The 22,461-nt window shown below is 41.8% G+C and overlaps 2 protein-coding genes across 3 annotated transcripts in view; one reads left to right on the forward strand and one right to left on the reverse strand.

Annotated features, from left to right (window-relative positions):
• The window catches only part of KIF7 (kinesin family member 7), a 33,625-nt gene extending 32,884 nt beyond the window's left edge, over positions 1-741 (forward strand). The window contains exon 20 of one of the 2 annotated variants that reach the window (XM_081229357.1): positions 447-741. In XM_081229357.1, the coding sequence (XP_081085483.1) occupies positions 447-466 (20 nt within the window). In that variant the 3' untranslated portion in view covers positions 467-741. Of the gene's footprint in view, positions 1-136; positions 424-446 lie in introns of those variants that run through there. The other variant, XM_081229356.1, reaches the window with a different exon arrangement.
• TICRR (TOPBP1 interacting checkpoint and replication regulator) overlaps positions 1-22,461 on the reverse strand; it is a 50,769-nt gene that overhangs the window by 4,387 nt on the left and 23,921 nt on the right. Inside the window, exons 14-21 of the mRNA XM_081229360.1 lie at positions 21,025-21,082; positions 17,757-17,903; positions 8,587-8,677; positions 7,504-7,565; positions 5,719-5,853; positions 4,947-5,104; positions 1,002-3,174; positions 751-876 (exon numbers count right to left, since the gene is read on the reverse strand). Of these exons, the coding sequence (XP_081085486.1) occupies positions 751-876; positions 1,002-3,174; positions 4,947-5,104; positions 5,719-5,853; positions 7,504-7,565; positions 8,587-8,677; positions 17,757-17,903; positions 21,025-21,082 (2,950 nt within the window). The remainder of the gene's footprint in view (positions 1-750; positions 877-1,001; positions 3,175-4,946; positions 5,105-5,718; positions 5,854-7,503; positions 7,566-8,586; positions 8,678-17,756; positions 17,904-21,024; positions 21,083-22,461) is intronic.

A 22,461-nucleotide genomic window follows, 5' to 3' on the forward strand; every position in this document is an offset into this window, starting at 1 on the left:
CGGCCACACTGCCTGTACTTTTTCAAGGCCCTAAGCCCTTACTGCCAGCACAGAGCTGACAGCAACAAGTGATTGCGAAAATGCAGAATTACCTGTGGCACTTCAGTTTGACACTTTGCAGTTCTTTTTGTCTCAGATCTGTGGTGGTTTTGCTGCTTTGCATGATTTCTATCATGGTCTTGAGGGAAGAGAGCCACTGAAGAGCCCCACCTCCTGCACCCCGCTTCAGTTCTAGCAGAAGGAGGAAACCTCTCTAACCAGTGCAGCTAACAGGGTGAATCCCGTTCTTTCCAGGTGGGGTCGAGGGGAATCCTAGGGTCTGAAGGCTGATTATAATAGCCAGTCCGTTCTCAGACCGAATGTATGGAAACACAGGGGTATAACCCCGGAGGGGAAATGGCTGGCTCTGCACACACCACCTACCACTCGTGCTGCTTTCCCCTCAGATCCCATCGACCACAGATGAGCAGGAAGTGATTGTGTGCCAGCTCCTGTCACTGTCTTCAAGAAGCTGAAGTAATTTGGTAGGATTTCGGGGGTTTTTTGGTTCAAATACACATAAGTTCTAAAGTGGTATTTCTCTGGGAAGGGCATATGACACTGCGGGGATAAAACCATCCCAAACTGTGGCAGTCCCTACGACTCCTGCAAGATGCAAGTGCCTGAAAACCCCGAGCTAGCTTGGGATAGAGCTAACCAAAGGATAGAAGTTTGATCCTGGTAGCATCTCTAGGACCTTCAACAAATTACCTCTGGTGTCTTTACACTGAGAGGAGGGTGCCTTCCCGTGGAACAGCAGCGGAGAGTGGGTCAGCGCCTGCAGACCGCTGGCAGAGAGGCAGCTCCACACAGCACAGCCGGGAGGCGGGGTGGCACCTGCAGCAACAGCACGGTCAGCACAGCCCGCAGCCCTCACAAGGAAGCCCCAGCCTTCCTGGTAGGCGTCTCTGCAGTGCCTCCTGGCCAACACACCTGACAGAGCTGCGCGACGGCCAACTCACCTGAAACAAACACCTCGTCGCCTGCCGTGGAGGGGAGCTGTTGCACACCCGTGCCTGGAGACCTGTCTTCACTCTTACCGACTTGGGAGTCTCCTCCCTGCTTGTCACAGACTCTCTTGGTTTGACACTCAGCCTCCTCCTTGGCAGAAAGGAGCCTCTTCCGAGATCCCAACCCAAACTGTCCCCAGGAGAAGGCTTCCTCAGCCGTAGGCTCACTGTCCCTGGGAGGTGACTGGTCTGGCAGCTGACATACCCCCTCGAGCTCAAAATCCCCCAAGATGGGGGTCTTGGTGATGCTGAGTTCAAGGCCTCGCTCCTTCCCCTCCGGCTCCAGCAGCAACACTCCCCCAGGAAGGTCCGTACCGACCTCGCTCCTCCCCGCAGAGGAGCTGAGCCTGCAGTCCACTGCCCTCTTCCGGCGGGGCCAGTCTTTAATTGTGTCAGGAGTTGTCTTCCCGCTGTGCTTGGGGGATGGTGTCCAAGGAACCCCGACCTCTGTCTGAAATGGAGAGGGGGTACTAGAGGGGCAGCGGGTGGGGGTACAGGACTGGCAGATATAGGTCTGTCCCCCGCTCTTGCCGGGGGTGCCGTGCGAGGGGCGAAGGCAGGGGGGCGACAGGTAGGTGGCTTCGGGCTTGCCTGAGGACTTGCTGGCCCTGGGCACGCTGAGACCCGGGAGGCAGCTCTCCTCTCCCAGAGAGCTCTCCTCCCTTCGCAGGGGCTCGGCTTCTGACAGACAGCTGGGGTCTATCTTTTTAATTCGAAGCTTGGGAAGGCCAGAAGCTTGCATCTCCAGCTCAACCTCATAGGTCTGTGGGCTGGCAGAGGCTCTGGAGGGCCAGGCTGACGCCTGCAGATTCTCTAGTTGGGCGGCAGCCTGGCGCTGCTTCCTGTCTGCGGTGCAGCGCAGGTCGTAGCAGGGTGTCAGGGGAGAGCTGGGCCCAGAGGAAGGAGGAGAGGGAGGAATCCTGGGGTTACACAGAGACGGCTTCTCATAAGTACCCATCCTTGACCCCTCACCTTCTTCCACCGGTGAAACGTTGCTTTTTAAGTTATCACTGCTGTGCTGCTCAGCAGCTTCATCCAGGAGAGTGAGATACTCCGAGTCTGTTGCAACAAGCAAAGGAGAGGATGTATGCCAGTGACTCCCAAAGCTAGTCCCAGGGTAACTATGTCTTTCAGGAGGAGACAGAGGAGAGAGGGTCGCTTCCTTCTGGTTCTTTCTAGCATCTGTGATGGCAGCTGGGTTGTCAGTTATGGCAACTCTCAGAACAGCAGAGCTGTTAGGCTGGCCCTCCGGGAAGTTTCTTTCACTTTTAGAGGTCTTTTTATGCCTTTTCCCAATTTTAGAAGGGGGTGGAGGCGGTAGGAGGTCAGATCTTGCTATCTGTGAGGCTTTGTGGGGAGTCGAGGGAGCAGGACAGGAGGGAGATGTGGCTACACTGGGTGATTTCTGGGCCTCTTGCCAATCCAGTTCTCCAGAGGGAGGAGATTCTATAGAAAAATTCCCAAATGGAGTCTTCTCGGAAATACCACATGAAGGAGAGGTAACAGGTTTCTTTGGAGAAGTCAGAGCTGTGTCCCCTGGTTTCTCTGGGCTTCCGACAGCATCATTCCACGGCTGCGCCAGCTGCTCTGCCTGAGACGCTCCGGAGCCACGGGGGAGTTGGCATTTCTGACTTGGAGGTGTGCCCACGAAGGCAGCTTGTCTTCGGACCCCTGAGGCTGCTGCCCTCAGAGACATTCGAGGAGAGTATCTGATGGGAGTCAGACACTCACTCCTGGTCTGGGCAGTTGATGAAACCAGGGATGCCGGACAGGAGGTGCTTTCTGGACTGGAATTCACCAAACATGGCCAAGCAGAATTCTGCAAAAATCTAGGTGGCTGACCACCTTGTCTTTGGGGAGTTCTCGGTATTTTTTCAAGAGGAGAGTGACCTTCTGCCAGGGAGTGTCCTTTCTGAGGAGTGGCTTTTCGTCTAGATGGTGAATGCCAGCCATGTGAGGAGTCTTTTAAGAACTCCCTAAAAGTGACCTGTTTGGCAGGGGTCATTTCTGCAGGGGATTTTTGCAGCGTTTCAGGAGTGCGCAGCGGAGTTCGTGGTGTATGAGGGAACTTTCTTGGTGTAGCTTTAGAAAAGACTGGAGATTTCCAGTAACTCTTCTCAGGAGTCTGTAAAGAAAAATGCTTATTTCAGTGCTTGAACATCATAACCCATGTTCTCTGAAGAGTGTTTTAATAATGTCTAAGATGATTAAAAAGTCAAATTTGGAAGATTTATAGCCAGCCAAAGGAATGATCTTAAGTTGGATTTCATATAGTGACAAGTTTCCACTTCCAAAACATGACCCAGATTTTACGTGTCCACTTTTTCTAGCACCGAGCACTGTATCCAATCTTAGTTTCTTCTCCTAAGACAAATAGTTTTAATAATTTGCGTACTACAGCTAAAACATGCTTTGCCTCTAACTATGTCACTCCACTACTCACAGCTATCTTCTTCTTCAATGAGACAACTATTTCTGATCTTTGCCTAAAGTAACCTTTCGGAGCCACATCACCTGCTGTTGATCTGCATTCAACATGTGCTTTTAAGTACCTGCTATGTGCCAGGCAATGTGTGTGCGGGAGGAGGCCCAGGGGGATGAGGTGGAACGTGGAATATATGGATATATAAGGCACAGCCTCAAAGATAACATCTCAGAAAGGAAACTCTCCAGCAAAAAACTTCCCTTCCTTCTTGCAAAAATGCAGTTAAACAGTCCAACAGGTAAGGAGGTCCGACACCTATTGTTTAATCTTATCTGATCATCTCAAGGGAGTCCTGGTCTAGTTGGCATTTCATGTGGGATACAGACAGATATATAGTATGGCCAATGCAATGACAGGGGCATGCATGGGACAATATGGGAGCACCAGGAGGGTTGGCTATCTAACCCAGCAAAGGGGAGAAAAGGGAATAGGAATAGCGAGTCAGGCCTTAAAAGAATGGGTGTCAGCAGGTGAAGACAAAAGGTGGGAAAGTCGGGGAGAGGGAACTTCAGGCATAGAAAACAGTGTAAGCAAAGGCACAAAAGCAAAAAACAGCAGTTGTGTGCATCCTGAGGCTGCTGGGAAGGTGGAGTGTGAAGCAGAGATGGCTGAGCAGGGATCAGATCATGGAGGTCTTTGCCTGTCCAGGGAGGAGAATGAATATGGTCCTATAGATCTGTGGTTTTCAAACCCTTCCCCACAGTTCCCTCCGTATCCTCCTCCATCCTCTAAGCAGTTTTTGGGTTTCCAAACAAAGATTATTATCTTTGAACACAGGGTTCCATTTTAGGAAAACTTAGAAAACCCTGCTTTAACAGATGAAGAGTCTGTAGAGCTTCAAGCAAAGTGATGTGGTCAGAGGAGCGTCCAATGGGGTCACAAAGGTCTCTCTGACCTCTGGGGACAGGATGAATTTGAGAGAGAAGAGGCTACTGAAGTGTTCCAGGCAGAACTGAACTAGGGCAGGAACTGCAGGGATGGAGAAGAGGGAATGGGTATGAGATAGTTTGTCAGTAAAATGGGCAGGACTAATTGAGTAGCCAGGCCTGAGGAGAGGGGGAAGTCCAGGATGACTCCCAGGTTTCTAACATGGGTGACTGGATCGAGTGGGCAATCTAACAGAAACAGATGAATGCTACTGCACATTTCAGAAGGATATATACGTAGTGTCTGATATAAATGGAAGATGAAGCCAAGAGAGTAGGGCGAGATCTTTCTATCTCCTCCCTGCCACCTTGGCCTCAGCCCAACTGCTACCTAAGTCCCCATACACCCAATAATCGTTCATTCAAGTCAACCCCAACCACCTCAAATCTCTGTTTTATCTTCTCTTCCCTACTGGACTCAGTGGTTTTCCTTGTCCATGACTACATGCTCCCCAAACTATCTGAAACATCATCGTAATTTTATACCTGAGAAGCTATAGGTATTTCAGAATCCAATGTGTTTCCTGAAGGCCTTTTAATTCGAGCTGACCCCTTCTCGGAGGGACTGATCATCTCAGACACTGCCCCGAAAAGAAGTCTCTTGGGAGATCGAATACTTTGGATTGGAGAATTTTCTCTTTGGTCTGCAAGGCAAAAACAGTGACAATATTTCATTCTTTTTCAACTCCTGTGCCCCCCACCCGCCTCCCGCACCAAATACCCATAAAACAGCCAGTCCATACGAGAAAGATGATAATTCTTTTAGAGCAAATAGGGGCAGATCCCACCTAATTATGACAGCAGTGCCAATAATTGCTGCCTTCTTGAATTTTAAGACTGCATATCAAGCCCAGTCCCTGTGTTAGGAGATGTAGGCAACTGAAATAATTTAGTTTGCAAAGACAAATATAAAAAGACATATCTGATAATCCAAGCTAATAATGATAAAAGAATGAAGGACAAACAGCACCTTCCACCTGGAGATGGCTTTCTGTAGGATCTGAACATATGGTAGAAATTACAGGTAATTTCCTCTTGAATGAATGAATTACCCACAAGGATAATGTGGACAGCCAGCCGTAGGAATCTAAAGGGATGACTCTGATAACGGTGGCCATGGATTGTTCATCTGGTCATCACTCTGAACCTCAAATATTTATACCTATTCTATTTCTCCAACGTCAAACTTCATTCTTTTCCCAACACTTCCCACCAAATCTGCATGGACCTCTGAAGACAGGTAGGCAAGCACTGTTACCTGACTTGACTTGCTGGAATGAGTGAACTCGTTGTATACTTCGAGACTTTGGTTGAGACACAGAGTAGAAGGAACCAGAATTTTTCCTGCTGAATGCCAATTGCTTGATTCGAGGACTTCGTCTCAAACTTACTTCTACAAGAACTAATCACAGTTAGTTCTGACAAGAAGAAATGCAAGCTTGATGTTTCCCCACATATTAAATGGGTAAGATTTAGATTTATGTAACACCACGTACAAGATGGAAATTTGACAAGCTATTGGCTTTGAGATCCCTGAAGTGAGACAAAGCTAAGAGGGATATGATACGTGGCCCCAACAAAGTACCAAAAAAACAAAAAACCCCCACAAAAACCAAAAACCAAAAAAACCCTGACCCCCCCCACTATAATCTGCAGAAGTCTCATAACCTGCCACCTTTAAGAATGATGTAGAGTGAAAAAAGGTTTGTGTAGTGTGAGTTGTTAAAGTTTAAAAATCACAGTTTTCATATTTATGTTATACATATTTGTATAGAAACAATACCTGTAAGAGTATTATTAAAGCTAAATGTTAATAGTTACTTCTTCTTTTTTTTTTTTTTCGGTATGCGGGCCTCTCACTGTTGTGGCCTCTCCCGTTGCGGAGCACAGGCTCCGGACGCGCAGGCTCAGCGGCCATGGCTCACAGGCTCAGCCGCTCCGCGGCATGTGGGATCCTCCCGGACCGGGGCACGAACCCGTGTCCCCTGCATCGGCAGGCGGACTCTCAACCACTGCGCCACCAGGGAAGCCCAATAGTTACTTCTTTTCTTTCTTTTTTTTTAAACATGTTTATTGGAGTATAATTGCTTTACTATGGTGTGTTAGTTTCTGATGTATAACAAAGTGAATCAGCTATACGTATACATATATCCCCATAACTCCTTCCTCAACAGACTTATTTCTAATTTGTGGGATTACCAAGTGATAATTAAATTTTTGGCTTCTTTGTGTTTTCTAATTTTTCTACAATAAACATAAACTACTTGACTAAAAGAAGTTAGTTTTTGGAAACCCCTCCTTCATCATGTACTTTTTTTTTTTTTTTTGCGGTACACAGGCCTCTCACTGTTGTGGCCTCTCACGTTGCGGAGCACAGGCTCCAAACGCACAGGCTCAGCGGCCATGGCTCATGGGCCTAGTCGCTCCGCAGCACGTGGGATCTTCCCAGACCGGGGCACGAACCCGTGTCCCCTGCATCGGCAGGCGGACTCTCAACCAGTGCACCACTAGGGAAGCCCCATCATCATGTATACTTTAAAAATAAGCCACAGGGGACTTCCCTGGTAGTCCAGTGGGTAAGACTCCACGCTCCTAATGCAGGGGGACCCAGGTTCAATCCCTGGTCGGGGAACTAGACCCCGCACGCATGCCGCAACTAAGGGTCCGCATGCCACAACTAAAAGATCCTGCATGCTGCAACTAAGACCCAGTGCAGCCAAAATAAACAAATAAATAAATAAATATATATATTTTTTAAAAAGCCACAGCACTTTATATCAACGTAGTAGTTTAGCTTTCACTCTGAATCCCATTTCTCTTGCGTAAAAATATTTCTTCTCCAGAAACTCTCAGTACATTCTGTGTAAAAAACCATTCACCAGTAAATATGTACTGATATACACTGTGGGCCCAGAGCTGTCATAATGTCTGTAAAATATCTTGGGCTACGCTGAGCGATAATACCAGTATAGAATAGCTTTCACAGAAAGCAGAGGAAACACAAAAACTGAGAACCCTAAAACAAAACAAAAGTAGGTAATACCATCTTCTCCTTTTTCCGGGGACTCTTCAACAACGTCAATTTCAGGACCAGGATCAGAGGACCTTGAGGAACAGCAATACAAGGATTATTCAACACCACTCATAAATGACACATGTCAAAGAGCTACAGGTTCACACCTCACAAGGTAACAAAGACCACAAGTGGTCTTTGGCAAGCACTCTCACACATTACTGTCAAGAATGAAATGGTAAGAATATTTTTTTTTGGAAAGCAGTTTGACAACATAAAGTTAAAAATATGTATACCTTCTGACCCACAAATTTCACTTCTTACAATTTACCATGTAGATAAACATGCACAAGTGTAAAATCCACACACAATGTCCAGATGGAGCCTTGACAAGAAGGAGTAGATGCACTTCTCCCCATTCTTCCTGTTATGTACAGCTAAGAACCCTGGATATTACATATAAAGGAAGCGTAAGACTCTCAAAGGTGGAGAGAAGAGGCTTGGGACTTTAGGACCTGAGGAGAGACAGGGCAGCGAGCCCCCAGTGCTCCTGGATTGGGCGCTCGACAACCTGACAACCCCGATACACCAAGAGGTGCAGATGAAAACTGCCCTAAGGAAAGCTAGCTCTCCTTAGCCAAAGAACCAGGAAAGAGGCAGCCAAGCAAGACAGAAACTTTCAGACCAGAACTGCCCTACTCCAACCAAGTGCCATGGCAAGCTGTGGTCCCACCACAGGACAAGTTGGGATCCCAGACTTCCAGCCTTGCCTGTCAGTGAGAATCCCTCCCTCCCCAGGTCAACACATGAACAGATTTTTTAATCAGGCAGTATGCATTCAATGGAATACTACTCAGCAATAAAATGGAATGAACTATTGATATATTCAACAACATGGATAAATCTCAATAATTATGCCAAGTGAAAGAGGCAAGACACAAAGAGTGAATTCTGTATGGATCTCCAGCCCCCATAAAATCTACAGAATGCTCTTTGGTTATAAGCAACACAGTTGAGACTAGAGTCACAAAGGTCATGAGAAGGTAAACATGGCCCATAAGATTAGGAGGGCTGTGCAGGTGTATGAAGAAGCTAGACAGGGATGTCATTTACCTGCCCTTGATCTGTCTATGAAGCAGCCTTCTGGAGATTTGCTTATGTACTGGAGTCTCGGCCACACTCTTGGTTAGCAGCTTGCGATAACCTAAAATGTAAAAAGGATAAATTTCACATAATCTTATCAAGAAGGAATAGCAAGGCAAAGGGAACAGTTTGAACTTAAATATGGTTTAATGCTTAGCCGGAGTGGCTCTTAATGGTCTTTTGGACCAAGGTCTAACCATAAGACTCAATTTAACATGATATAACAATTTATCAGCACTATTAGAGTTTAATAATAAATAAGCCAATGTAAAATATTATAAAATTTTAAGATAATATTCCTGAAAAAGTGAAAAGTTCTCATTTATTTGGGCTAACACATCTGTGCACCTACTTGGTGGTTCTTGTATTTATGATGAAATGAAATAAAGCATGGGAAAATGCTGATGTGTCATGCAATAAGATATTTAATATAACGATAAATCTAACTTATGCTCTGGCATAAGTTTTCTCAATAGAGTAGGTATGCAAGCTACTCATGGGAGGACCGGTTTTAAGGGAGATAAAAATGACTAGAAAGAGGAGTGATGTCAGCAGGAATGTGGAGTAAGGACCTCTTAAAAAAACTCTCCTCCAGGGCTTCCCTGGTGGCACAGTGGTTGAGAGTCTGCCTGCCGATGCAGGGGACACGGGTTCGTGCCCCAGTCCGGGAAGATCCCACATGCCACGGAGCAGCTGGGCCCGTGAGCCATGGCCGCTGAGCCTGCGCGTCCAGAGCCTGTGCTCCACAACGGGAGAGGCCACAACAGTGAGAGGCCCGCGTACCAAAAAAAAAAAAAAAAAACTCTCCTCCATTAAAGGAACGAGAACACTGGCAAAAATTCAAAATCAATTTTTCCAGAACTCTGGCAATTAACCAGTTTGGAACAATCCAGGGAGTATTTATTCAACAAAAGCAGCTGAATCTCATTAAGAATAGCAAGCTTTGTGAAACTTTAACTTGCCCCAATCCCAACCTCCTCTCCCTAGGCCTGTGGTAGCCTTGAGAACCAAAAGCCCATAATTACAGTGAAAACCAACAGCCCGGGAGCCTCTGGATGGAACAGAATGGGATCCAAGCTCCTCCAAAGCCCCATTCCCAGATAACTATTTGGCCTGTCTGGCGGTTCCCTGGAAAATCCCACTCGCAAGGCCTGTCTTTATTTGACCTGACTCAGAACTCATCCAATGCAAACAACTTTTTCCCAGGGAGCATTTACTGAAAACAATCAGCAGCAACTGTAAACATCACAGCTGCCTGAGGTGGTGATAACACTTGGGGCAAACCACAAGCTGACCAAAAGTTTAGATGGGAAAACTGGGGAGTGAGATGTCCCTAAGGGACTCTGCTGACTTCTGACACACTCCTGGGACCCTAAAAGTACATGTGTGGTAGGGCTGTGTGCATGCCCAGGATGGACCCAAGAAGGCCCTTAGCTGTCACCTCTGGCTGACCTTGAGGCTCTGGAAAACAGAAAGAGTTGTAAAATGTCTGGCTGAGTACTGAAGACATGAGCCAATGCACACATAAGGCCCCTCAGCAAAGGCTGGGAAACTTACTGGTTCCGGGCATGTAAGAAAATCTCTGTCCAAACCTTAGCTGACAACTAAGCTAACCAAGCAGAGACTTCAGTGGCTACACATGACAGAATACAGACTTCAAAGAATTAGTTCAGGAGAGTAAACAAACAAAAGCAGTAATGGTAACAACAAATCCTGCCCTGGAGCAGTGGCAATCTGATCGTCAGAGTTGACTCATTATATTATTTAAAATGTCCAGTTGTCAACAAAAAATATGAGACAAGAAACAAGAAAGAATGGCCCGTACACAGTGGGAAAAAAAGAATCATTCAACAGAAAGCACCCCTGAGGAAGTCCAGACATTGAATTTATTAGCCCAAGACCTTAAATTACCTATCGGAAATATGTCCAAAGGAAAAAAAAATCATATCTAAAGAACTAAAGGAATGTATGAGTGAGCCTGATGACTTGCCAAACAGAGAATGTCAATAAAGAGACATATCATTAAAAAACAGAACCAAATAGAAATTCTGAAGTTGAAAAGTACACTATCTAAAATGAAAAACTCATTAGAGGGGCCCAGCAGTTGATATGAGGTGGCAGAAGAAAGAATCAACAAAATTGAAGACAAGTAATTGAGATTATCCAGTCTGAGGGACAAAAAGAAAAAAGAAGAAAAATGAACAGTCTCAGACACCCGTACAACACAATCAAGCATAATAACATAGACACAGTGGGAGTCCTGGAGGAAGAGGAGAGAGAGGCAGAAAAAATATTTGAAGAAATACTGGCTGAAAACTTCCGATGTTGGATGACAGACATTACGTAGCCAAGAAGCTCAACAAACCTAAGTATGATAAAGTCAGAGAGATCCACACCAGACAAATCATAATCAAACTGTTAGAAGCCAAAGGGGAAGAGAGAATCTTGAAAGAATCAAGAAAGCAGTGATCCGTCATGTACAAGGAACCCTCAATAAGATTAACAGCTGATTTCTCATCAGAAACATAGGATAACAAAAAGGCACTGTGATGAAAGGCAAAGTGCTGAAAGAAAAAGACTCAAGGATTCTATATCCTCTAAGACTGTTACTCAAACATGAAGGAGAAATCAGCATATCTTCTCCACCCCCAAAGAAACACCCAAAAAACAACACTGAGAGAATCTGACACTAGCAGACCAGCCCTAAAAGTAATGTCGGTACTATAGGGAGTCTTTCAGGATGAAAGGAAAGGGCACTATAGAGTAACATGAATCCACGTGAAGAATTAAAGAGCACTGGTAAAGGCAACTATACAAATAAATGCAAAGGACAGAATAAAAGTATTTTTGTTTGTAATTCTTTTCTCCTTTGAGTTAAAAGATAAAGCAATGATTACAAATGTGCTGATGGGCATACAATGCATAAACATGTAATCTGTATGACAATATAGCCCAAAGAAGGGGATAGAAAACAGTTATACAGGAGCAAAGTTTTTGTATACTCCTGAAATTAAGTTGGTATTAACCTCAACTAGATAAAATAAGATACTTAATTGTAACCCCCAGAAAAAGTGACATCACATGAAACAGTGAAGTAGGAAGCTCTAGGGTTTGGTCCGTCCCCCAAAACAACTAGTAAACTAGGAAAAAAAATTATCAGAGTAAACTATTTTGGAACTCTGGAACCTGACTAGCACTTATGACAACCAGGGAAGTGCCTGATGAAGGGAGAGGCTGATATTTAGTAAGGAAATGACATGCACGAACCAGCTACCAGCCTCCTTTCTTCAGCCCTGCTGTAGCTGTGGGGACAGCGGCCCACATTCTAGGAGCAGCTGGTTGGTGGTAGGGCAGACAGTGGGGACCTTGTCTTCCAAATCTGGGGTTATATGGTTCAGTCAGTGTGCTTTGGAGAGTGGAATCCTGTGGGGCTGGTGCAGACATTCGCCTTGGTTTCTGCTCTCTCAGGCTGCAGCAGCTTTCCCCCACTGCATCTAACAGAAGATTTAGAGGGACAGGAACACCTTTTTGTTTTTCCCTTTTTGGAGCCAGACACTTAAGGAAATCTTTGTCAGGTCACTGGCTAACCACAGAGATAACAGAACAGAAACTTCAGTGACCACACAAGAAGGAATACACGCTTTGTAAAAAATAGTTTGGAAAAGGCACAAATGGACAGGCCCTCAATAAGCAAAGATCAGCAATTTCTCAGGAGTGGGAGAATTTGATCTCCAGGGTTAACCAACTGTAATATTCAGAATATCTAATTCTCAAAAAAGAATTACAAAGCATACAAAGAAACAGGAAAGTGTGTCCAGGAAAAAAATTTGACAGAAACCACCCTTGAGAAATCCCAGATATTGGAATCACTGGTCAAATATGTTAAATCAAATATTCTAAACATGCTCAACGAGCTCAAGGAAAAAAAGAACAAAGAATTAAAAGAAATAAGGAAAACAATGGATAAATAAAATGAGAATACCAATAAAGGGACAGAAATTATATAAAGGAACCAAACAAATTTTTGAGCTGAAAAGTACAATAGCTGAAATGAAAAGTTCACTAGAGGGGTTCAACCTCAGATTTGAGCAGGGAGAAGAATCAATAAACTAGAAGATAAGACAATCAAAATTATCCAATCTGAGCAGAAATAAAAAAGGATGAAGAAAAATGAACAAAGCCTGCTTAAGGGACCTGTGGGACACCATCAAGCATAAGAATATACAGACACCGGGAGTCCTAGAAGAAGAAAAAGGAGAAGAGAGAAAAGGGCAGAAAAAAGTCGGGAGAAATAATGGTTGTAAATTTGCTAAATATGATGGAAATATATAGGAACAGAGTGTATACTATTGAAACTAAGTCGTATTATTCAACAGGTTTAAATTTAAGGTGTTAATTGTAATCTCTGAGGTAAACACTAAGAAAATAATTAGAAAATATACAGAAAAAAAGATGAAGGGAATCGAAACAGTACACTACAAAAAAAAAATCAGCTACAAAAATGGCAGTAACAGAGAAATGAAAGAACAAAAGAGGTATAAAATATATAAAAAAATAAGTAGAAAATGGCAGAAGTCCTTCCTTATCAGTAACTACATTAAATGTAAATAGATCAAGTGCTTCAATTAAAAGGCAGAAATTGGGGACTTCCCTGGTGGTGCAGTGGTTAAGACTCTGTGCTCCCAATGCAGGGAGCCCAGGTTTGATCCTTAGTCAGGGAACTAGATCCCACATGCATGCCATAACTAAGGAGCCCGCATGCCACAGCTAAGGAGCTGGTGAGCTGCAACTAAGACCCAGCGCAACCAAATAAAAATAAATAAATAAATGTTTTTTTTTTTTTTTAAAAAAGGGCTTCCCTGGTGGCGCAGTGGTTGAGAGTCCGCCTGCCGATGCAGGGGACACGGGTTCATGCCCTGGTCCGGGAGGATCCCACATGCTGTGGAGCGGCTAGGCCCATGAGCCATGGCCACTGAGCCTGTGCGCCCCAACAGGAGAGGCCACAACAGTGAGAGGCCCGCGTACCGCAGAAAAAAAAAAAAAAAAAGAAAGAAAAGAAAAGGCAGAAATTGGCAGAATGGATTTTTAAAAATATGATCCAACTATACTCTGTCTATAAGCTCACTTTAGATACAAAGAGGTTGAACGTAAAAGGACAGAAAAAGATATTGTATGCAAAAGAGAGCTCGCATGGCTATATTATTGTCAAAATAGATTTTAAGTCAAAAAAGGTTCAAAAGACAAAGTTCATCATGTTGGTTTAAAAAATTCAATCCATTAAGTGATACAATTATAAACATATACACACAACTAACAACAGGGCCCCAAACTCTATGAAGCATGAAACTGACAGAATTGAAGGAAGAAAAAAATAGGTAAGTCAACAATAATACTTGGAGACTTTAATACCCTGATTTCAATGATAGAACATCTATACAGAAGATCAACAAGAAAACAGAAGACTTGAACACCACAAACCAACTAGGCATAACAGACATCTATAGGCATTCTACCCAAGAGCAGAACACACATTCTTCTCAAGTACACATAGAACATTCGCCAGAACAGGCCAAATGTTAGGCCATAAAACAAGTCTCAAAAAATTTAAGAAGACCAAAATCGTACAAAGTATGTTCTTCAACTACAATGGTATGAAATTAGAAATTAATAACAGAAATTTGTGAAATTAACAAATATGTGAAAATTTACACCCTCCTGAATAGCCAAAGGACCAAAGAAAAAAACACAAGGGAAATTAGAAAATATTTTGAGATGATGAAATTGAAAACACAACATACCTAAACTTACAGGATGAAGCTAAAGCAGCGCTTGGAGGGGAATTTGTACCTGTAAAAAGCTGTACTAAAAAAGAAGTCTGGGGAATTCCCTGGCAGTCCAGTGGTAAGGACTCTGCACTTCCATTGCAGGGGGCACGGGTTCTATCCCTAGTCAGGGAACTAAGATCCCACAAGCCATGCAGCGTGGTCAAAAACGAAAACAAAAAAGAAGCCTGGAACCCTCCTACACTGTTGTTGGGAATGTAAATTGGTACATTTACATTGGTACATAAACCACTATGGGGAACAGTATGGAGGTTCCTTTAAAAACTAAAAATAGAACTACCATATGATCCAGCAATCCCACTCCTGGGCATATATATCTGGAGAAAGCCATAATTCGAAAAGATACATGCACCCCAGTGTTCACTGCAGCACTATTTACAATAGCCAAGACATGGAAGCAACCTAAATGTTCATCGGCAGAGCAAAGGATAAAGAAGACATGGTACATACATACAATGGCATATTAGCCATAAAAAAGAAGGAAATAATGCAATTTGCAGCAACATGGATGGACCCAGAGATTATCATACTAAGTGAAGTAAGTCAGAGAAAGACAAATATGATATAACTTATTTGTGGAATCTAAAAAACTGATCAAATGAACTCATTTACAAAACAGACACAGACTCACAGACTTTGAAAACAAACTTATGGTTACCAAAGGGGAAAGGTGGGGGTAATTAGGAATTGGGAATTAACATATACACACTACTATATATAAAACAGATAATCAACAAGCTTCTACTGTAGAGCACAAAGAACTCTGTTCCATATTCTGTAATAACCTATATGGGAAAAGAGTCTGAAAAAGAATGGATATATGATAATGTGTAACTGAATCACTTTGCTGTACACCTGAAACTAACACAACATTGTAAATCAACTATACTCCAATATAAAATAAAAATTAAAAAAAAGAACAGTGGTGATAAACTGTTCAATGAGTGATGTTAAAAAAAAAGCATGTATTTTAAAAAATCAATAACAAAACCTTAATCTTAAAAAACTGAAAAAGATCAAACTAACACCAAAGCAAGTAGAAGGAAGGAAAAAATACAGATTAGACAGGAAGTGAATGAAATCAAGAATAGAAAAATAGAAAAATCAATGAAACCAAAAGTTGGCTCTTTGAAAAGATCTTTAAGTTAACAAACCTTTGGCTAGACTGACCAAGAAAAAATATACTACATTCAAACAACTATGAAAGAGAGAATAAAACTACCAACCTTACAGAAATAAAAAAGGACTATTAGGTAATACTACAAACAATTGTATAGCAGCAAATTAGAAAACCTAGATGAAATCAACAAATTCCTAGAAAGACACAAACTACTGAAAACAGACTAAGCAATAGAAAATATGAATAAACCTATAACAAGTAAAAAATGAAATTGTTATCAAAAAACTTCCAAAAAATACCCAGGACTAGATGGCTTCACTGCTGAATTCTACCTAACATTTAAAAAGAATTGGGGGGACTTCCCTGGTGGTGCAGTGGTTAAGAATCTGCCTGCCAATGCAGGGGACACGGGTTCAAGCCCTGGTCTGGGAAGATCCCACATGCTGCGGAGCAACTAAGCCCATGTGCCACAACTGCTGAGCCTGGGCTCTAGAGCCCGCAAGCCACAACTACTGATCCCACATGCCACAACTACTGAAGCCTGTGTGCCTAGAGCCCATCTCCGCAACAAGAGAAGCCACCACAATGAGAAGCCCATGCACCGCAATGAAGAGTAGCCCCCGCTCACCACAACTAGAGAAAGCCTGCGTGCAGCAACGAAGACCCAGTGCAGCCATAAATAAATAAATTTATTAAAAAAAAAAATTGGGACTTCACTGGTGGTCCAGTGGCTAAGACTCCATGCTCCCAATGCAGGGGGCCCGGGTTTGAACCCTGGTCAGGGAACTAGATCCCAGATGCTGCAACTAAGAGTTTGCATGCCGCAACTAAAGATCCTGCGCACCACAATGAAGCCAAAAATAAATAAATAAATAAATAAATTTAAAAAAATGGATATCATCAAAATTAAAAATATTTTATGTATCAAAGAACACTATCAAGAAAGTGAAAAGAAAACCCAACAGATTGGGGAAAAAATATTTGCAAATTGTATATCTGATAAGGGGCTGGTATCTAGAATATATAAAGAACTCTTACAAGACAAACAACCTAATTTAAAAATGGGCAAAGATTTCTCCAAAGAAGATATACAAATGGCCAGCGAGCACATGAAAAGCAGCTCAACTACATTAGTTATCAAGGAAATGCAACTCATAACCACAATGACACACCACTCTAAACCCACTAGGATGAGCAGAATCAAAGAGGGACAATGGAAGGTGGTGGCAAGGATGTGGAGAAATTAGAACCCTCATACACTGTTAGTGGAATATAAAATGGTATAGCCACTTTGGAAAACAGTTTGGTAATTGCTTAAAAAGTTAAACATAGAGTTACCATATGACCCAGCAATTTCATTTCTAGGCATATGCCTGAGAATTAAAAATGTGTCTACTCACAATCTTATATATGAATGTTTACAGCAGCATCACTCACAATAGCCAAAAGTAGAAACAACTTAAATGTCCACCAATTGATGAATGGATAAGTAAAATGTAGTTTATCCATACGATGGTATATTATTGTCAATAAAAAGAAATGAAGTACTGAGACATACTACACCATGTATAAACCTTGAAAACATTATGCTAAAGTAAAAAAAGCCAGTTACAAAGACCACATAATATGATTCCTCTTAAAAGAAATATCCATAAGAAATCTATAAAAACAGAAAGTAGACTGGTGGTTGCCTACAGCTGGGAAGACTGGGAGAAATGGAGAGTGACTACTAATGGGTAGGTACAGGGCTTCTTTCTGGAGTGATGAAAATGTTCTGGAATGTGTCATGATGGTTGCACAACTTTGTGAATATACTGAAAACCACTAAAAGTTGATTTTATGATGCACGAATGGTCTCAATTATAAAAAAGCAAAAAAAAACCCAACACACCAAAAGACTAGAAAATTGCTAGTCACTATCTTTCATTTTTGTTTAATTGATTTTATAAAATAGATGTTTGTCTGTTGTCTGTAGGGGTAACTAGAAAGGGAGGAATGAGAAAGACCAGGATTAATTCTTCATCTAAACTTGGAGGGAGAGACCCCAAGTGGAAAATTAACTGATGGTAACCAAAGAGGGGAGGAAAACATGAGATTAATGAGCCTCTGCAACAAGAGTCTGGAGACCGGTTTGGATCCAAGAATCCCCTTCTCTTGGTTACCCTAAAATGTAGTACCTTTGGTCCTCTTGAAGTTGTCAAGTTTATACTCTAGACCTTCCACAGCTGACACAGAATGGCTTCTAGGCAACCCCCGCTTTACAGATCTCTTTGAAGGAGAAATCATTTCCTGGTTGAAGAGATTTCTTCGAACTTTGGTCACTTCTGAAATCATTAAGAAAAAAAGAAAGTCAAATATTATCATTAATAAAAGCCACATGTGGGAAAACAAAGATATCCAAAACAGAGAATCTGCTTGAGGAAACTATTTTACAGGCTAACTGCTATATTCACATTTACTAATAGGATTTCCTTAAATAGTACACTCACGTGGTATATCAAAACTATTTACAGGACTTCCCTGATGGCGCAGTGGTTAAGACTTCACGCTCGCAACGCAGGGGGCCTGGGTTCGATCCCTGGCCAGGGAACTAGATCCCACGTGCATGCGCAACTAAGGAGCCTGCCTGCCACAACTAAAGGAGCCCACGTGCTGCAAATAAGACGTGGTGCAACCAAATAAATAAATTTTTTTTAAAAAACTTAAAAATATTTTTTTAAAACTACTTACATTTATAAATTTAATTTAAACCCAACCTTTCAGGAATACAAGGAAAGCCCACATCACTTAAATTAGAAGTTTTATTCACTGTAAAATGGACATAATCCTTAAGTAAGAGGTTGGATAATGTAAATCATAGTCCTTTTAATATATCCCAGTGTTACGATATTTTTCTCACATTGGAACTTTTTGCTGCTTTATATTCAGCGTCAAGCAGAGAAACTGTTCTTTTCAACCCCAGAGATTTCATTTTTCTTCTTTTGAGTATTTTACTAATTTGCTGGGATACAGTAGTCCCTCCCTATCTGCAGTTTCACTTGCCACATTTTCAGTTACCCGCAGTCAACTGCAGTCTGAAAATCCCAGAAATACATAAATCATAAGTTTTAAAGTTGTGTGTCTTTCTGACTAGTGTGATAAAATCTCATGCCATCCTGCTCTGTCCCACCCAAAACATGAATCACTCCTTTGTCCAGCATATCCCACCTGGTAGGCACTTAGTAGCCAGCTGGGTTATCAGATCGACTGTAGCAGTATAGCAGTGCTATATTCAAGTAACCCTTATTTTACTTAAATACCTCTTGTGCCCCAAAGCACAAAAGTAGTGATGCTGGCAACTTGGATATGCTGAAAAGAAGTCATAAAGTGCTTCCTATAAATAAAAAGTTTCTCAACTTAAGGGAAAAAAAAAATCGTATGCTAAGGTTGCTACGATTTGTGGTAAGAGTGAATTGTCTATCTGTGAAACTGTGAAGGAAAAATTCTCGCTAGTTTTGCTGTCCCAACTCAAACTGCAAAAATTATGGCTACAACGCATGAAAGTGCTTAGTTAAGATGGCAAAGGCATTAAATTTGTACAAGATATTTTGAGAGAGACCACATTCATGTAACTTTTATTATAGTATATTGTTATAATTGTTCTATTTTATTATGGTATTGTTAATTCTTACCATGCCTAATTTATAAATTAAACTTTATCATAGGTATGTATGTATAGGAAAAAACATAGTATAGGGTTCGGTACTCTCTGAAGTTTCAGGTATCTGAGGGTATTGGAACGTAACCCCTGTGGATAAGGGGGGAACTACTATATTTTAAATCCTCTTCCTAACTCCAGAGCATGAGAGTTGTAACCATCTAGACTCAAAGTTAGGAAAAATAGCTGAAGAGTCAGGAAATACTTGACAAAGCTAGCAGACTAGCATTTTAAACTTAATCTTAAGCAAGATGACCTGGTGGAGACTACTCAAAAATTCACCAAGAGTAAAAAAATTCTAAGAACAAGTCACTTAAATAAAAACCAAATAAACCAGGATCCACAAACTGGGAGGAGCCATTTTTACCCATCAATGACATAAACATTAAGGACACCAATAATGCACACCAAAGTTTCAAAAAAATGCTTCTCTATCTCCATTATAAAAGCCTCTGTTACCTGCCTTAGGCTGTCTATGAAACTGATTTACGGCCTGACAGCCAAATTTGATCTGTTATTTTCCATTTTTCCCAAATTTTGGAGAAGTTTAATTTCTATAGAAAATTTCAACATAGAATCATGGTGACTTCCACGGTGGCGCAGTGGATAAGACTCCATGCTCCCAGTGCAGGGGGCCTGGGTTTGATCCCTGGTCAGGGAACTAGATCCCACATGCATGTTGAGACTAAGAGTTTGCATGCCACACTAAGGAGCCCGTGTGCCGCAACTAAGGAGCTGGCAAGCTGCAACTAAGACCCAGCGCAACCAAATAAATAAATATTAAAAAAATCCAAAATCAAAAAAACACACACAGAATTGTCACTAAAATTCACCAACTGTCAACATTTGTTTTGTCCCTCCATCTCTCTCTCTCTACGTTTGTACAACTGCCCACCCCAGAACACTGGAGAGTGAGTTGCAGACATCATAACTCTTCAGTTTCCTGTATTTCAGCATGTATCTCCAAAGAACAAGGGCATATATCTAAACCATCTTCGAATTTCCTCTCATCGTCTCAGTAATATCCGTTATAGCTTTTTACCATACATTTAAGACCCAAGCAGGGATCATGCAGTGCACTTATGTCACACTTAAATTCCTTTTATCTAAACCAGCTCCACTGCCTCTTTTCTTTTTCGGCTTTCATGTTAATGGCATTAAAAAAATATTTTAGGGCTCCCCTGGTGGCACAGTGGTTAAGAATCCACCTGCCAATGCAGGGGACATGGGTTCGAGTCCTGGTCCGGGAAGATCTTCACATGCCACGGAGCAACTAAGCCCGTGCACCACAACTACTGAGCCTGCACTCTAGAACCCGCGAGCCACAACTACTGAGCCCGCGTGCCACAACTACTGAGCCCGCGTGCCACAACTACCAAGCCCGCGTGCCTAGAGCCCATGCTCCACAACAAGAGAAGCCACTGCCATGAGAAGCCCGCGCATCACAACGAAGAGTAGCCCCCGCTTGCCACAACTAGAGAAAGCCCATACACAGCAATGAAGACCCAATGCAGCCAAAAATAAACAAAAAATACATAAATTAAAAAAAAAAAATTTAGAACAGTTATTTTACAAAATGCAGTATTTTGAGACCGTGTGAACATCCTACTCCTCTAGCACACAGTACATGGACATATTTCATAAACCAACAATTACACAAAACTATAATTTTTAACTATATGCAACTGCTTAAATATATGTAATCAAAATAAAACTGTCACTGAGTACAACAAGGAAACAAAGTATACCTTGTACCGTGTCTTTCACTGGGAGTGGAGGATGCTGAAGAGTAGGGTGAGAATTCTCCTGAAAGATGAGAAAATCCAATAAGAAAATTTAAATAAGAATTCATTTAAAAGAATAAAAATTCCACAAGAAACCCTTTGATCCTTGCAATTCCTGGAAATATACACAACAAACTGTCATCAGCGATTACTTCTGAAGAATGGATGGTGAAGAGGCACTAACATTTAACTTCATATAATTTCAATTTTTAAACGATGTTTCTCTTTATACCTTTTATAAGTAAAAGATCAGGGAAACCCCATAATATTAGAGGATGGCTATATACTCTTAGGAACGTCTCTGTATAAAACTGCTATTTGGGGACTTCCCTGGTGGTCCAGTGGTTAAGACTCCACGCTTCCACTGCAGGGAGTGCTGGTTCGATCCCTGCTTGGGGAACTAAGATCCCACATGCCATGTGGCGCGGCAGGAAAAAAAAAATACCCACCTGCTATTTATTTGCTATTATAGTAGAGGATTCAAGTGCCTAAACTCAAATGGCATCTAAACAAGAGAACTGTTTTTAAAGATTTTGTTGCTGTTTTTTCAATTATGCCACTGTAATCATTAAAGAATAAACAGCCAAATAGGAGCAGAAACTTAACAAATGATATTCTTTTTTAACCAAAATCCTGATCTCAGTAAATCTGGTTTTAAAGAAGTTAACTTTCTAGGCCAATCTGAAACAAAAGTTTTCCAAAAGGAGTGCTAGAAAGGACTGCTAATTGTGTAAAATCTAGTGAGAGAGGTGGTCCGATACCTTTTGGACTTCATACTCTCTGAACAAAATCTCCAAGATAACTAAGATTTGCATCTTATTCACTCATACATATTAAGGTAACTAAGAAAGTGAACACCACTAACTCTTCAAAAGAAACCCCACCTCCAGTACTAAAGCACAGCTATAAATCTCTAGAAACAAACCACTATTGTAATGATTCATGCTTCTTAAGTGAGTTCTCCTAGAATTTTAACTCTTCTCATAATTCATGCAGTTCAAAAGTTTCAATGCATTTTTTTGTCTCTCTCCTTCTCTTAGTAAGACATTAATTCTTAGTAAATAGACTTCAGCTGGATTTCTTCTTTTGCAACCAACAAGTCCTAACATCTACTGCCACAGAAAAATAATTACCACCTGGCTTCATGAGTTTTTTTGTTTGCTTTTGTAACTTGTTATTGATGTAAAACATACTTACTGAAAAGTACTTTCTGGTACACAATCAAAGTCCTATTATGATTGTACATTATTTTTCAATGGCTTCTTTTGCTTATGTTATTATTTCATGAGTTTTCTTAACTACATTAAAGATTTTGAATTAACTTATTCATTCCTAACTTTTACTATTTTTTTCCCCTTAATATTACCTCTGTCACACTTTTGGGAAAAATGATTAATCTTT

Source organism: Mesoplodon bidens, assembly GCF_964165515.1.
Source record: "Mesoplodon bidens genome assembly, chromosome: 3".
NCBI lineage: Eukaryota > Metazoa > Chordata > Mammalia > Artiodactyla > Ziphiidae > Mesoplodon > Mesoplodon bidens.